The sequence below is a fragment of the Arabidopsis lyrata genome (assembly GCF_000004255.2).
Source record: "Arabidopsis lyrata subsp. lyrata unplaced genomic scaffold ARALYscaffold_5, whole genome shotgun sequence".
In the NCBI taxonomy this organism is placed as follows: Eukaryota; Viridiplantae; Streptophyta; class Magnoliopsida; order Brassicales; family Brassicaceae; genus Arabidopsis; species Arabidopsis lyrata.
Genome location: NW_003302551.1, coordinates 13,548,035 through 13,563,889, shown reverse-complemented (window position 1 = coordinate 13,563,889; position 15,855 = coordinate 13,548,035). Strand labels below are relative to the sequence as shown.

Here is a 15,855-nt window from a genome sequence, read left to right as displayed (position 1 = left end):
AATCCTTTGGTTAAACGAACAACTTTTTTATGCACCAAAACTTTCGTGACGATGGAGATCTCAAGGGTTTGTTGGTTTTGTTTTCCGCTTTATACAACTTTTTTTTTTTTCTGCATAGTTAGCTTTATTTATTGAAGGACTTGGAAATAGATATAGTATAATGGTTTTAAATATTAGAGTTTTCATAGTAACTGAACCGAACTTTTATTTATTTAGGTAACTAAGTGACACAATCGTAATCAAAAAGCAGTCAAGATTTTATAATATATCTATTGATCAATATAACTTTCACACTTTACATAATTATATTGCTTCGTTAAATAGCACGGTAGAACATCATGAGCCATGACTAAACTACATGCTTTTTTTTTTTTTTTTTTTTTTTGACGACTAGGAGGTTCTGATCCCGTAGGCCCGTACATTCTCAGGGCGAGGCCCAAACCATGTAATATAACTTTTCTTTGGAGAGCGACTCCTCCCAACGTGAATCGAACCCGTAACCCCCACGGTCCCTACATTATCGGTAACCAAGGGGCTTAACCATTAGACCAACTCATCGTTGGTTAAAGTACATGCTATTATATTATGAATGTAATTTTTAAAAGAAACAAGAAACATTAAACGTTTATATGAATAAATAACATACTAGGTTTTTCTAACACTCTATTACATAAATAAATATCATTTCATATAACAAAACTAGATTTTTTATGCTCAAAACCTATGCAAAAAAAAATAAAAATAAAATTGGGAAGAAATTCAAAAACTCTAAAATAAAACCTACCGTGATCTCTAATTTAAACATCAGGAGATTGTTCACTGTTATACATAAACAAGATTTTCCATTGGAAACATAACTTTTATTATTATTATTTCTTATAACTAAGAAAGAATATATATACATTCTGCTGTCAAAAAAAAAAAAACTACCATGTGCAGTATATATATATGTATGATAATACATTGGTACACGCGTTGTATTCTTTCAGTAATTTAATTTAGCCAAACTTAAAGAAAAAAATAGATAAATAAATTACAGGTTTCATAGAAACGTATATATATTTGTATATATATTCATTTATATACGGCTACGTACGAAATACGCCGACCATCTAAAGTAAACGTCTAAACATGAATCAAAAATCTTCACATAATCTCCTCCACCCAATATGTGTTTTGTATACATTTATATAAACACGTATCTCTTATTCTCTTTTCCATTCGTCAAAATTTGAAGTTTTCCTTCAAGTAACACACGATCTCTTGCTACAAAATAAATACAATAATCAAGCAAATGGTTTAAAAGCAGAAAAAAGAAAGCAAAAACTTTGAAAGCAGAAGGTAACTTACGAGGAAGCAGAGAAGGATACAAGCGGCTGCACCGGGGAATAATGCGTACCAAAAGTTCAGTTTATGCAACTTTGCCCCGTCTATGAACAGTAGTGGTAAACTCGCCGCTGTTGTGTTTATTCCAAAAACATATATATGCAAACATCAATCAACTATTTTCCTCGATCCCTTACAAACGATCGAGTATATATTTCAAAAAAAAATTCCTAGGATAGTAGGATGATTAAATATGCTCAATATTTTAGTGACGAAATTTTTAAATTTCCACACAAAAAAGGAGAGTAGAATTGAATTACCAGGCGGATGGTTGGCACGAGTGATGACCATGAAGGCGATGGAAGCGGCGAGAGCCGTACTGCGGGCAAGCCAGCCTGGCCCAAAGACTGAGAATGCCAACACTCCAATGGCTGCACAGCCTATTTGAGCCGTGAACATATTGTATTTCTGAAATAAATAAACATGCACCCATCACCATGTTGCTAGCATTTTAAGGCTTCATTTCTCGCAATTAGCATTTCAATCGCAAGTTAGAAAAAGCGTTTAGGAAATTACCCGAGCAGCAGGAGAAGAAGGAGTGATGAAGAGAATGGCAGAGACGGCACCAAGTGGTGCAACCGACATTGAGATCCCTCTAGGGTTTAGCATTTGATCTATTCTTCCCAGTATCGCCATCGCCGCAAAGGCTCCTTTTCGATATAATCATACCAAAACTTGACAAATTAACACTTAATATTTGGTTTGACTAATTCTGTTAGAGATTGAAGTTTATTTTTTTTTTTTGAATCTAATGTTAAATTATATTCAAAAGAAAAAATAAACGGTTTTACAACTTGTGCAACGGTTTGCTTAAAGAGAAAAGTTGAGTGAACAGAAATTTAAAAATTAAGGTTTAGCTTTGATCCAAGTTTGGTAGGCTGCTTCGAATCGCATGTCACCTTTGATGCGAATCGCCGAGATCCGATTCCTTACTTGCTTATCAATCCATGCAATTGATTCGATTATTTTGCATGATGTTTGAAAATTTTGATAACATGACTAAGTTATACTATATAGATGTTCCCTTTTCATCAATTGACATATTTCTAACCAAATATAAATTAAGCATAATTTATTTATATAACATAGATCGACGACGACTATTTCCGAAAATGTATATAACCTTATGAAGTTTATAAAGAATTTCCTTACACTCGACATGTAAATATCATACGAATTAATAAATAATTAATCATGTTTCTTACTAAATTCAAGAATTGGTCAACCTCGAACAGTTGGATTCATATATACCCTAGCTAGGCCCCTAAGATCAATAGCTATTTGGTCGTTAGAAGAGACAATATCTCTCTCTCTCTCTCTCTTCCTTAGTCTTCGGACAAAGAAAATTGCCGTACGTCTACTGACTTTTATAATATGTTTTCTCATTTATATGTTCTTATTTTTATATCTCTTATCCTTAATGTTTTAATTTTTTCGAATCTCATATGGGATTCGTAGTTTGCTTGATATGAAACGAGTTTCATAAACTTAGAATCCAAATCAAGAAAATTAAATTAATATCAACGAAAACGTATATATAAGACTATATATATATGTTAAAAATGAGCATATCATCATTTCAGTGCATAGATTAGTGTAGGATTCATTTTAACTACTAATTACCTGCTGCAGGCCAGATGACGTCACTCAGCGACGGAGCCACCGTGGTCTTTTCGGGCTTCCAAGTTTCCCAAGAAACCGCCGGAAAATCATCAGAGGAAGCCACCGGCATAGACACGCCGGCGCTTTTGCTTACTGGCCAACGATTGCTTGACGACCTAAGGCTTCTCATATGCCTCACAGATTCATCAATACATAAATCATAAGAAGAGACTCCTAAGAAATTATGCCTTTTGAAACCAACGGTTCCCATTGAAGACGGAATAATAAGATTCCGGCGATGAAGCTGTAAGTGGCCGGAAGATAGAGGCTTCACCGGAAGCGAAGCCATGGTTGTTGGGAGGGTTTTGATGTAAATATCTCAACAAAGAATATCAAAAATATGTTCCCTTCTTTTCTTTTCTAATTGGGGATGACAGAGAGAGAAATAGAGAAGTGGACAATGATATAACAAACACTGAGATTTGTGTTAATGCATATATTATATGGTGTGACTATGTCTGAGTTCACACCAGTTAAAATGAATGATATTCAAGTCATATAATAAAAGGTGGGGAGATTTGTTTTTGACACTATAAAGGGAATGCTACCGTTTATGGAATGGAAAGTAGAATGATTTTTCTTTAGTAATTTAATTATATAGTTTTGATATTGTTGACCATAAAAAGAAGAATGCTAGCAGTTTACACTTTATTCAACAATCTTATATTGGTTAAATAAAATATATACAAAAATTTATTTACTTTACAGTAGTACTGTTTTAATTATAAAAATTAATCATCGATTTTTATTGAATTAATAGTAAGTTCAAAAGAAATGATCAGTATACTTAAGATATTGGTTTTAACCTAAAAACCACACACATACATAACGTTTTATCTAGTTATGTTTGTTGTTCGACATACAAGTTACGCTATTTTGTCAACAATTTTCACAACTCTCTTCAAAAACCACTAAAATGCCGACTTTAATTCTTTTTTCCGCCAAACCATTATTATTAAGCTGATATTATTTAACTGATTAAGAACAAGGACCTACATGTATTATAGTAGTAATTACTAATTAATAGAGGAATGACTTTATATATAAAATGATAGATGCAAGTGGATATGCCAAAAAAAAAAAGCAGTGGCTTTATAAGAGGTGGATGGGGTTCAAAGGTGAGTCTGTTTGATCAGTCGAAAGGTCATTGGATAACAAGAGTGGCTTCATATAATACTTAGTTTATTTCTACTCATTGTTATTTTAATTACGTATACTAGAGATTTGTATTTGTATTTCTGTTATGTATATGGATGGAAGTTGTCGCCTTCACATGCATACACATGTTCCATGTTTCTAATCGTGAACACCAATCATAATTCATAAATTATAACAATTGAAATATATATTAATTAGGTAATAGAAATACGTTTTAAAATAACCCAAAATTTGTGTCCTCTCTCAAAGAGGAACGAATCTTCTATTAGCGGTTAAAAAGGTCAATCAATTGATTGATTCTTTACTCATTATAACTTCTTATAAAGTAATTCACTTTCGTAGAGACCAAAAGAAGAACAAAATTTATGATAAGATTAGTAATTTAGTAAGTACTTATTTGGAGAAAGCAGACAAGCCCAAGTCTTTGGGTTTGTACTTTGTACCTTTAAACCTAGCTATACGGCTATATCAATCACATAGAAAAACATATAAAGGGAAGCAAAACTAAGTTCTTAAGATACTGATTTTTAAGCCCAAAGATTCTGCTACAAAGCCCAGTTATATTGTCGACCATTTTCTCTGACTAGTTTACTTAAACGTATAGAAGAAAAAACTTTAGTAAAGTCAACAAAAAATTGGAGGAAGAAAAATCTTGAGACAATTCAACAAAATAATCTATAAAAACTTCATGCTTTCCACGGACTAATCTAAACAATGCTTTCATTTTAGAAAACCCTTATTAAAGCATCATGGATATCTTTTGTAGATTGCTTGAACGAGATTGCATCAATTGATATATGCCAAGGAAAAAAATACTTAATCGATAAACTAGAAAGATTTTGGACGAAAGACGATGTACAATATCCTTTTTATCTTACTTGTAAGACTAAGACTTAACTGGTCAGATTGGTAAAACCATTGGAAGAAATTGGTAGAATTATAAAGAAGAAAAGAGAGAGAAGAAAACGTTACTTTAGAAGAAATTTTTTCTCTTTTTTTTATGTGATTTTGAAGAAGGATAAAATCTTCTACTTCATTCTACTTTCCAGTTTTTTTAGTAAAAATATATTTATTTTCATTTTCTTTTGATTGGTGAGAATACAGATGAATTCAGAAGAAAAAATATATACTTTTACTAACAATTAACAGCCAGTTAATTTCCTTTTATTTGAATAATCGATTTTATTTTAAATTTATTTATTAGACCCGTTTCTTTTCTTTTCAAGGTTGATTTAAATATCTAATCGTTACGGTTGGGCAATATACTTTTAAAAAATTGGGAGGTGTTTCGTTTAGTTTTAAAAACATATGCAGTAGGCGTTGAACGAAAAAAGTAATTACTGTTATAAACCATATGGATGGACTCCATAACCGGCCCATGGCCCATTAGGGTTTTACCTTATTCTCTGTATCCTGCTATTATCCTTGTATATATATCCCTTATACTATTAATGAAAGACACAGTTCACAACACGTTATCAGCACGATAGCCTCTTACCCTAAAAATTAAAAAATCCCGAAACCCTAAATCTCTCTCACAAAAACCAAAACCAAAACCCTAGCTGTCTCTGCAAACAAAATTTTAAACTCTATCGAGATAAGTTTTCTGTTCATATTTGTTTCTGCACGAATTTTGCACGGATTATCTGTTATCAATCATGTCTGTATTTCTGCACGAACTTTGCACAGATGATCTGTTATCTATTATGTCTGTAGTTTTGCACGAATTTTGCACGGATTATATGTTATCAATTTTGTCTGTATTTCTGCACGAATTTTGCACAGATTATCTATTGTCAATTATGTCTGTAGTTTTGCACGAATTTTGCACGGATTATATGTTATCAATTTTATCTGTATTTCTGCACGAATTTTGCACAGATTATCTGTTGTCAATTCTGTCTGTAGATTTGCACAAATTTTGCACGGATTATTTATTATCAATCCTGTCTATATTTTTGTACGATTTATGCACGGATTATATGTTATTGATTCTGAACTGTTTTATGCAGTATATTACAGAAACCCTATTTTTTTTTCTTTTTACTAATGTAATAGCCATGTTTCTATGAGCAAAATTTTGAGTTTCTCAGGAATCAGGATTATATATATTGAGATTTTGTAGGAGGTCCCAACCAGCTAAGAGACATAACTGTTTCCAATCTCCGTATCAGATCTCGGGTCTCTGTTTCAGTTCTCCAATTAAGATAAGTGCTATTTATTTATTATGCTTTATATACATGATCCAATTAAAGTTTGATAAGATAAAATTTGCATGAAAATTGGCACATGTGATTTGATTTATGATTGGAGAATTAATTGAGAAGTTAGTGAATGGAAAGATGTTTAATGGCATGATAGATTGAATGTTTTAATATAAACCCTAGGTTAAACCGAAAGTAAACCAAAACCCTAAATCCTAGGTTAAACCGGTTTAATAAACCCTAAGTCACGGTTTAAGATCAAGCTTCCTATAAATGGAAAGTTTCCAGAAATAGAAAGTTCCATATAAAGAAAGTTTACAGAAATAGAAAGTTTCGTAAAATAGCAAGTTTCCCAAAATAAAAGGTTTCCTAAAATAGCAAGTTTCCCAAAATGGAAAGTTACCAAAATAGGAAACCCCTTCATAAGGAAATATTCCAAAACCCTAAAGTACATAATTGTTTAGGATTTCTTTCTAGATGAGAAATAGAAATTTTCCATAAAAGGAAAGTTCCATATAAGGAAAGTTTCCATAAATAGAAAGTTCCATACATAAAACCGAAATCCTAGCAAAAACCCTAGTACTATAAATCGCGGATGCTAAAACCCTAAAACTTAACCGCGAAATCCTAATATCCTAATCTAGTATGATCCGATTGTTTGGTTGTTGCATACTAGATCAATCTTCTAGGGTTGATTTCATCCATATATATATATATATATATATATATATAACATGATTGTTTAGAAAACACTTGCTGAAGACAAGCATGGCTCGGTCTTAAATACCGCATGACTTGGTCTAACCGATTACATGAGTTCTCATTTAACTCTATATATTATAAATATCAGAAATCAACTATTATGAATACACGCACTCAATGCCTCTAGTGACAATTATTTACAATGGGTTTTGGACACTGAGATTGTCCTAAAGGAAAAAGGACTTGGTGAATCTATTGTGGAAGGAAACAATGTCACCAGAAGAGAAAGATATAAGGCGATTACTAACATACGCCATCACCTCAATGAGAGTCTTAAAATCAGTACCTCACTATTAAGAATCCTCTGGACCTCAGGACAGAGTTAAAAAAAAAAAAAAAAAAAAAACGGTGCTATTACCCAAAAGCCTGATTCGATCGAAAGAATCTCAGATTCCAGGAATTCAAATCCATGAATGAGTATAACTCAGCACTATTTAAAATAGTGTCAATACTGAGATTCCGTGGTGAGGAAGTTACTGAGAATAACTTGCTAGAGAAAGCATTCTCGACCTTTCACACAAACAATATATTGCCTCAGCAACAATATCGTGAAAAAGGTTTTTACCACATATGCAAGTCTAAACTCTTGTTTTTGGGGAGGACTCCTCTGTAGAGAGTGCTAAGGAGTGAGGCTTTGGAGAAACCGTGATGAGAACATTGATTCTGATATGCTACTTGCTGAGCAAAACAATGAGTTATAAATAGTGAAATGAGACCTCCTGGTCCTACCCCATTATCAGAAGCCCGTTGGGCTGAAGAGCCTAAAGAGCCTAAAGAGACTAAAGAGTCTAACCACGTCCAAAGAGATAAGTATCATGGCCACAGTCATGGTAAATGGAATGGACGTGGTAGAAGTGTAAATTATAATTTATATGATCAAGGAAACCATTAATATGGTTAAGGCCACCGACCCGACTTTGGTCGTAATCGAGGTAGGCCACGGTATACCCAAACCACAACACTCAAATAAACTTGTTTGCCACTGATGAGGAATGGGGAAACCATTGGACTAAGACGTGCATGACACCTAAGCATCTCGTTGATCTCTATCAAGAGAGTTTGAAAAGAATCAAGAAGCTCATTTAGTTCATCACGATGGTGAAGAAGATTTCGACCATGAGATAGATGATTATGAGAATTCAATAAACGAAATATCTAAAGACATGGTTCATTAGCCAAATTGCGGGTATAGCTAAATTTAGTGAAAGCTAAGGGTAGGCCCATGGCAGGCCCATATTCCCAAGGGCACGCATCCTCAGATGCTTCATATTCACCTAGCTCAAAGGGGCTTGTTGAGTTTCAAAGAAATGTGTTTGAATGGTTTCCACATTGAAACTAAGGGTGAAGGGAACAAAGGATTCCCATATATTACTAAGAGCACCCAAGACCATGAGAAGGTCTTAGAGACTATACCCGCGTCATAGACCTTTACTATGCCAAGGTCAATATGATAGAGGCTAATACAGTAAACAAAAGGGTTTACTGAGAAATTCACTAATGGCATGACCGGCTTGGCCAGCCTGGTTCTAACATGATGCGTAAAGCTGATATTAAAATCAAAAGGGCACACTCCTTAAGGACCTCACGTGTGCAGCATGTACACGAGGGAAACCCATACAAAGGTCATCACCAGTCAAAGCAACTAGAAACTTGGTGTTTGCTAGATTGCTGGCCCAGACCATAAGTCTGTGAGCCCACATACTTAAGACTATATGTCTAGATAATGCTGGTAAATTATGTCTCAAGCGTTTTATGGCTACAGTATGTCCATGAGGGGGAGAGTAGTATACCCCGTGGCACATGTCCATACTTGAACTGACAGTAGCTGCTTGGGGACACACAATATTACATGCAACAAGAGCTTATACGCATCAGGCCATTCTAGTGAGCATAGATATTCCCCATCCCAATTGCTAACAAGTCATGAGCCAGACGTTTCCCATCTTAAGACATTTGGGTGTTCAGTCTATGTACCCATTGCACCACCACAGAGAGCAAATGATGGGACCTCAAAAGGGGATGGGAATATACGTTAACAATGATTCTCCCACCATCATTAAGTATCTCGAGCCAAAGGCCAGATTCAAGGATTGTCATCTCAATGAATCCGTTTTCCCAACACTAGGTGGAGAGACTAACAAGCTGGTCAAAAAACTTACATGGAATCAAACATCCTTCACATGGCAAGATCCTCGGACTCCATCAGAGATCCAAAAGACTATATATCTGCAAAAGCTAGCTAAAACAGTTGCCAAGATTCCTATAATGACCCAAAGAGAGTAACAAAATCGTACATACCAGCTTGTAATGCACCAGTACGTATTGATGTTCACAAGGAACACAATCAAGTTGCTACAGAGGCTACAACACGTAAGAAACGTGGTAGACCCAAAAGGTTCCAAAGACAAGAACCCTCGGTAATCAAAGAAAGGTGCAAGGGAAACCGAGAAGGTTCAAGAAACCATAGACATGGCCGGCTAATAGACATAACCCTAAGGTACCAATCAATGAGGTTTGGGACGCCAAACCTCAAGGTCCTGAAGGTGTAAAGAGATCTCTATAAACTATATCATGTCTAGAATACAATGGAACCGAAAGATGTCGATATCAATGATAATATATTTGCGCACAAGGTAGCAACTAAAATGAATGAGGATCAGGAGCCCACGTCTATACTAGAGTGCACTCAAAGACCTGATTGATTAAAATGGTACAAGACCATAAAACGTGGAGCTAAGAATCATTAAGAAGAAGAATGTGTTTGGTCCAATACAAAGGACACCATTCAATGTAAAGCCAGTGGGACAAATGAGTCTTTGTGATTGTGTGAAATAAACATAGTGAAAGCGTAATATATCAGACACGGCTTGTCGCACAAGGATTCACACAATGACCAGAAATAGAGGAGATATTCTCCCCTGTGGTGGATGCTAAGACATTTAAATCTTTGCTAAGTCTGGCTATATAAAAGAGAAAGATTTGCGGCTAATGGATGTAATGCCTGCATATTTATATAAGTCCACTGGATAATATATGAGATTACCAGAGGGTATTGAGCTCAAAGATAAGAAAGATTCTCGAGAACAGCACTGCATAAGGCTGGACAAATCCTTATATGGACTGAAACAAAGCGGACATATGTGGTATAACCGGTTAAGTGAATATCTCATCAGAGAAGGCTATAAAAACGATCCGATCAGTCCATGTATTTTTATCAAGAAGTTTGCAAACAAAGGATTTGTAATCATAGAAGTGTATATGAATGATTTAAACCTCTGGGTAATCGCCCAAACAGTTGAGTATATCTAAAGAAAGAATCTCAAATGAAAGACCTAGGCAATAATTAAGTTCTGTTTGGGATTACAACCTGAGTACGTGAATAATGGAATCCTTGTGCATCAAATGGCATACACTGAAAGAGTACTCAAGGAGATTTAATAAGGACCAGGCCCGCCCATTGACCAGGCCCAATGGTGGTGAGAAGCCTCAGATTGGATAGTGATCCATTCAGTCTGGAAATGCCATACCTCAGTGCCATAGAAGTTCTAATGAATTTGGCTAGACACACTAGACCAAACATTTGTTTTGCCGTGAGTCTTCTGTCTAAATTTAGTTCATGATCAACCCAAAGGCACTGGAAAGGTTTAAAGGAAGGTTTGATTAAGTTTTAAAGTCTATTCTTCTTGCGTTGTTTACTTGGGTTTATTCTATACTGATCTAACCAAAGAAGGACCAGTTTGCTTTGGTTTAGTTTGATTTACTAATGCAGGATATTCATAAGATCAGATTATGGTATTGTCAATGAATAGGAACTATGTGTGGCTTGGTCCCTTCCAAGGGTACGTAGGCAGCCTTCCTTAAGGCGCATCTACTACTACATCAAAGATCATCATATTTGAAGACAACGCAGCCTGTATTGCTCAACTCAAGGATGACTACACTAAGAGAGACCGGACGAAGCACATTTTGCCAAAGCTCTTATTCACTCATGAATTACAGAAGGACGGTCAGGTCAAAGTTCAACAGATCCGGTCAAGTGAGAATTCAGCCGACCTATTCACCAAATCATTGCCGACTTCAACGTTCTGGAAGCTCATTCATCAGATCGGGATGCGCGGACTTAAGGATCTACAGTGATGCTCAAATCAGGGGGAGTAATGCGTGTTGTACTCTTTTTCCTTCACCATGGTTTTGTCCCACTGGGTTTTCCTGGTAAGGTTTTAATGAGGCAACATTCCCCAGCGCATTATAGAGATCCCGGTTTAGTATCGGGCACGGTTATGTCTTCCAAGGGGGAGTGTTATAAACCATATGGATGGACTCCATAACCGGCCCATGGCCCATTAGGGTTTTACCTTATTCTCTGTATCCTGCTATTATCCTTGTATATATATCCCTTATACTATTAATGAAAGACACAGTTCACAACAATTACACATTTTTTCTATTTAATTTTGGGCCTTTGAAAGTGCTTACATGTGAAAGTTTTATCACATATTTTAAAAATATTCCTGTCATGATCTCCACAAGCTCTTAACAGAAATACCATTATAAATAGTTGATCTGTATTGCCACTTTTGACAATATATAATAATATAATTAATCTAATGGAAATTGTACTGTTTCAAATTCTAAGTTCCTGAGTATAGAGAATAGACAAGCCTACATCGAGCAAGTCTTTGTTTTTTTTTTTTTTTTTTTTGGGTAAAAAGCCTACATCGAGAGCAAGTTGACATTGAGAAATTGTGGTGATTCATTGTGGGATGTCCCCAATATGTTGAAATCTAATAATATACATATCGCATTTGGGAAATTGCCATTGGATACATATATATTAAAACTTCTATGATCTAATGTTGTTTAGACCCTAGTACAGTATTTAACTATTCATTATTTTAAACGTCTAACGATATTATTTGGGTCAATACTCAGTAATTATCACTTTGATGAAAATGGCGGCACCATAATTTTGTCTTCCAGTATATTGGGCCAAACCCAAAACTACAATCAAAGTAATCTTCCCATTAATATATACTTATAATCAAAGTAATCTTCCAGTATAATATATAGCTTCGGGTTTAGGTGCTCCTATGGCAACTCATAAACCTAGGCTAGATCCTATTCTTATGGGTGAGGCCAAGATTCTAGTTGAGGTTGAGTTAAGTAAAGCCTTTCCAACCAAGATCGCTGCTAGTGATATAACTGGGTTTATTTCTATGGTGGATGTCGAATATGCATGGTTGCCTACTAGTTGTAGTACTTGTGGTCAGTTGGGTCACAAGAAAAAGCGTTGCTTACGTGAAGTGATAGTTTCACAAGTGAATGCTACTACTATCACTAAGGTTACCACAAGAAATGATGTAGAGGTTGGCAATGGAAGTGCACCTAGCTCAGCCCTAATTGCTACTTTCCAGTCCACCACTCCTATTTCGGTTTCAAGCATGAAGGAACCTATTGCTAGCACCTTTCTCGGACCAGCCAAAGAGTCATTATTATATGATCAAACAATTTCTACTATAGAAGAAGAGCATACTATCTCAGCAAATGTCCCAACCATTGAGAAAGTACCTACTTCAACAACTTTTATATCTATTGAGTCTCCTCTTCTGAGAACTGCACAAATTTCATCAGTCACAGCTCATGCTCATGCAAATGCTACTGTCCACAGGGAGAGGGCTAAATCTGCTGATCATAATCTTGGTTCTAATCAGTTTGCGTCTTTGGTTTCTTCGGATGAGGAAGAAGATTTGTCCGATTCAGACAACGAATCTGATTCAATGGATCTTATGACTCCTTCGGGTAAAAGAATCCTTCGAGAGAGGCCGGTTAAACCATCAACAAAGGCTAAGGAGATGCATGGACAAACCACATGTCGTGGAAGGGGCAGAGGCCGTGGGAAACGAGGTGGTCGTGGCTAATTGTCTTCTATAGCCTAAGGACTAAGTCAATCGAAGTGGATGTTTCGATTGTAGTTGTGCATTGATTGTACCCTTTCTTTTTACTTCTTGTAGCCTTTTGAAAAACTGCATGACAAGTCATGGTGTTACTTAATAAATAAGATTTGAAAAAAAAAAAAAAAAAAAAAAATCAAAGCGTCAAAGCTGCAACCAGAATTAAAATAAATAAAATGTGTATATATATACATACAAAACTTTTCGTGTTAAAAACTGAAAATTAAACACGTAAATAACAAAAGAAAAGTCAAACGTTGACTTGAGGAGTGCTCGAACCGTCCACTAATTAATCTAGTCGGGTGTGAACTATAAAATATGGCTCAACCACCTCGTCCGCCCAAAAATTATACCATTTGCAGCACTAAAACATATAAACTGTAGCACATATCTAGTGGTTGAGACTTACCAATCAGATCCTTTATATGTCCACTTATTTACTTAGGTCTTCGTCGACATATATTCGAAGAAGCTTAAGTTACATGCGTCGACGACGTCGAAACTTCCGATAAATTCTTAGCAAAACAAAAAAAAAAACTTCCGATAAATAATATTAGCTTTGATAACATATTTTGAACATGTTTCACGTGAAGCAATAGAGATTTAAGTATTGTCTTTAATATAGTATACAATTTAAACTTGTAGTGCATGCCTGCGTATTGATCTTACAACACATCTGTAATGCGTAAATAGTGACGATTTCTTTCCACATTTATAATGCGTACCTTTCGAAGAAACTTAAAAATAAAATAGTGATAAAAGCTAAAAAAGCTTTTTGCAAAATATTGATTAAAATTGTATGGTAAAATGTGCTTGTTGAATGATTTCGACGACATAATTATTCCAATAATACTTTGACACTGTTCGCGAAAATTAAAATGTTGATTATAACTTGATTTTATGGTAAAAATGTGGGTGTTGTATGATTGAAACGACATAATTTATGTCGATAACAGTTTGTTACTATTCGCAATAATAATTACTAAAAAATATCGTAAAACAGAATTGGACAAACAATCACTGAATAAATTCTTGAAAAACAATTTTTGGACAAATTCACCAATATGGGAGGGTGATATAAATATATACCTATATATAATATATGTATGTATATCTTTGCGCACTACGATTAATTGGTTTTTGACTTTTTTCTCATGAAAATAAAAAAAAATTCTGAATGAATATTAACAGTTATATTTGCAACAAACAAAAAAATCGATATATAATCAGATATGATTTTATATATAAATATAAATATATTTAAATTATTTTGGTGATAGTACTATTTTATTTTTTATTTTTCGTTTTGAGTTTTTTCTCCTCAGCCTGTTCTATTTTTTTCTTTTCATGTATCACCTTTCTACCCTATCTCATTCTATATTTTTTTTTCTTTGTTTTTTTTTTTTTTTTTTTTTTTTTAAATATAATATTTATTTTTAAAAACCCTAATGGGCTGGGCCTTTGCCTTACAAACTTGAAACCAGGTACAAAAAAGAAATCGGAAAAATGTCGCCGGAACTAAAAACGGAAGCTCGGATCTTGTTAGTTACCGGTGGCAGAGAGTCAGTCGCATTAGATCCGGTGGTTTCAAGGTCCACGGCTTTGAGGCAGAGAAGAAGGATTGAAAACCCCGTTGGAAGAAACCAGTTTCCGACGATGCACCTCACCGTCGACTCGCCACTCCCGCTACAAACCTCCCAGAAAACTCGACTCTCCAACACACCGGCTCTACGTCGACATATCCTGACCAAGCAATATGTCGCACTGGGACCAAACCCCTCCGTTCCAGATCCAAACACCTTCAAATCTCCAGAGCACAAAACTTTCAATCCGGTCCGGTGGATGCGAAACCGCAACGGATTCAAGGGTCGATGGCTCAGACGTACACCTAGACTCCGGAATCTGCGATAGCCCTCGAAGATCAGAGATCTGCAGCTAACCACCAGACGAAACAACACTTCCCACCTAAACCCCTCCGAGTTCCGCCGTAGCCGCAGCGACCGTGAAGATGGCAGAGCCGCGAGAAGACTTCCAGGCAAACCTTCCAGTGTCCTCAACCGGAAAGCCACAGCTCCAGAGCTTCTCAACCATTCCAACCGGAGCCACAACTACCTCGAAAGGGGAAGAAACCACACCCCGTTGTCGGAGAAAGAGCTTGCTCACCCCTGATCCTCCTTTGCAAATCCGCCGCCGAAGATGAAGCTCAATAAAACGAAACCCTAGATCTAGAAAAACTTTACCAAGTGAGAGAGAAAGGTGTGCTTCCCAATGCAACGATTGTGCTTTTACCCTATCTCATTCTATTCGGGCGTGTTCGTTTTAGTGTCGCTGCGACACACATCGGCGACACAAAGAGAAGAAGAGGGTTGCCGCTGGGTTTCTTTTCTAAGAGAGAGGTGGTCGCTGGATTTTTCAGCGGCAACAATTTCAGTCGCCGCGTCTCCGGAATCATCACCGGCTTCACCTGATTTTCACCACCTGCGACTCCAAACAATATATATATATGTATTTTTTTAGTCGCTCAGCGACAACAAAACGAACACGCTTTTCGTCTGCACCACTTTTTTTACTGCAAATATTCACATTATGTCATTATTGGTCTTGTGATTTAATAAGTCAGAGGAATGTAAATCTCCATATATTGCGTGATCTCATTTATAAGTTGAGTTAGTTGATTGACGTTATGTTCAAATAAAAACGTGAGAATTATAAGAACGTAATTGTACGCGGAG

The 15,855-nt window shown here is 35.7% G+C and overlaps 1 protein-coding gene and 1 pseudogene across 2 annotated transcripts; one reads left to right on the top strand and one right to left on the bottom strand.

Annotated features, from left to right (window-relative positions):
- Positions 1-988: 988 nt before the first annotated feature.
- Positions 989-3,439, bottom strand: LOC9313657. 2 transcript variants are annotated; one of them, XM_021026054.1, is made up of 5 exons: positions 3,010-3,439; positions 1,903-2,036; positions 1,647-1,794; positions 1,351-1,457; positions 989-1,266 (listed from the first exon to the last, which is right to left on the bottom strand). In XM_021026054.1, the coding sequence occupies exons 1-5, from the start codon at positions 3,335-3,337 to the stop codon at positions 1,225-1,227; spliced, it is 759 nt and encodes a 252-aa protein (XP_020881713.1). In that variant the 5' UTR covers positions 3,338-3,439; the 3' UTR covers positions 989-1,224. The 2 variants fall into 2 exon arrangements, with proteins under 2 accessions (XP_020881713.1, XP_020881712.1); XM_021026053.1 differs by lacking the exon at positions 989-1,266 and having other exon boundaries at positions 1,274-1,457.
- Positions 3,440-14,413: 10,974 nt separating this feature from the next.
- Positions 14,414-15,015, top strand: LOC9313655 (annotated as a pseudogene).
- The last annotated feature ends 840 nt before the right edge of the window (positions 15,016-15,855 follow it).

Excerpts from the sequence above, each read along its gene's own strand:
- LOC9313657 (XM_021026053.1), bottom strand. The coding sequence starts at position 3,337 with ATGGCTTCGCTTCCGGTGAAGCCTCTATCTTCCGGCCACTTACAGCTT. Across the intron at positions 2,037-3,009 it reads CGTCATCTGGCCTGCAGCAG|GAGCCTTTGCGGCGATGGCG; the intron begins GTAATTAGTAGT and ends TATATCGAAAAG. Across the intron at positions 1,458-1,646 it reads TCGTGCCAACCATCCGCCTG|CGGCGAGTTTACCACTACTG; the intron begins GTAATTCAATTC and ends TAAACACAACAG.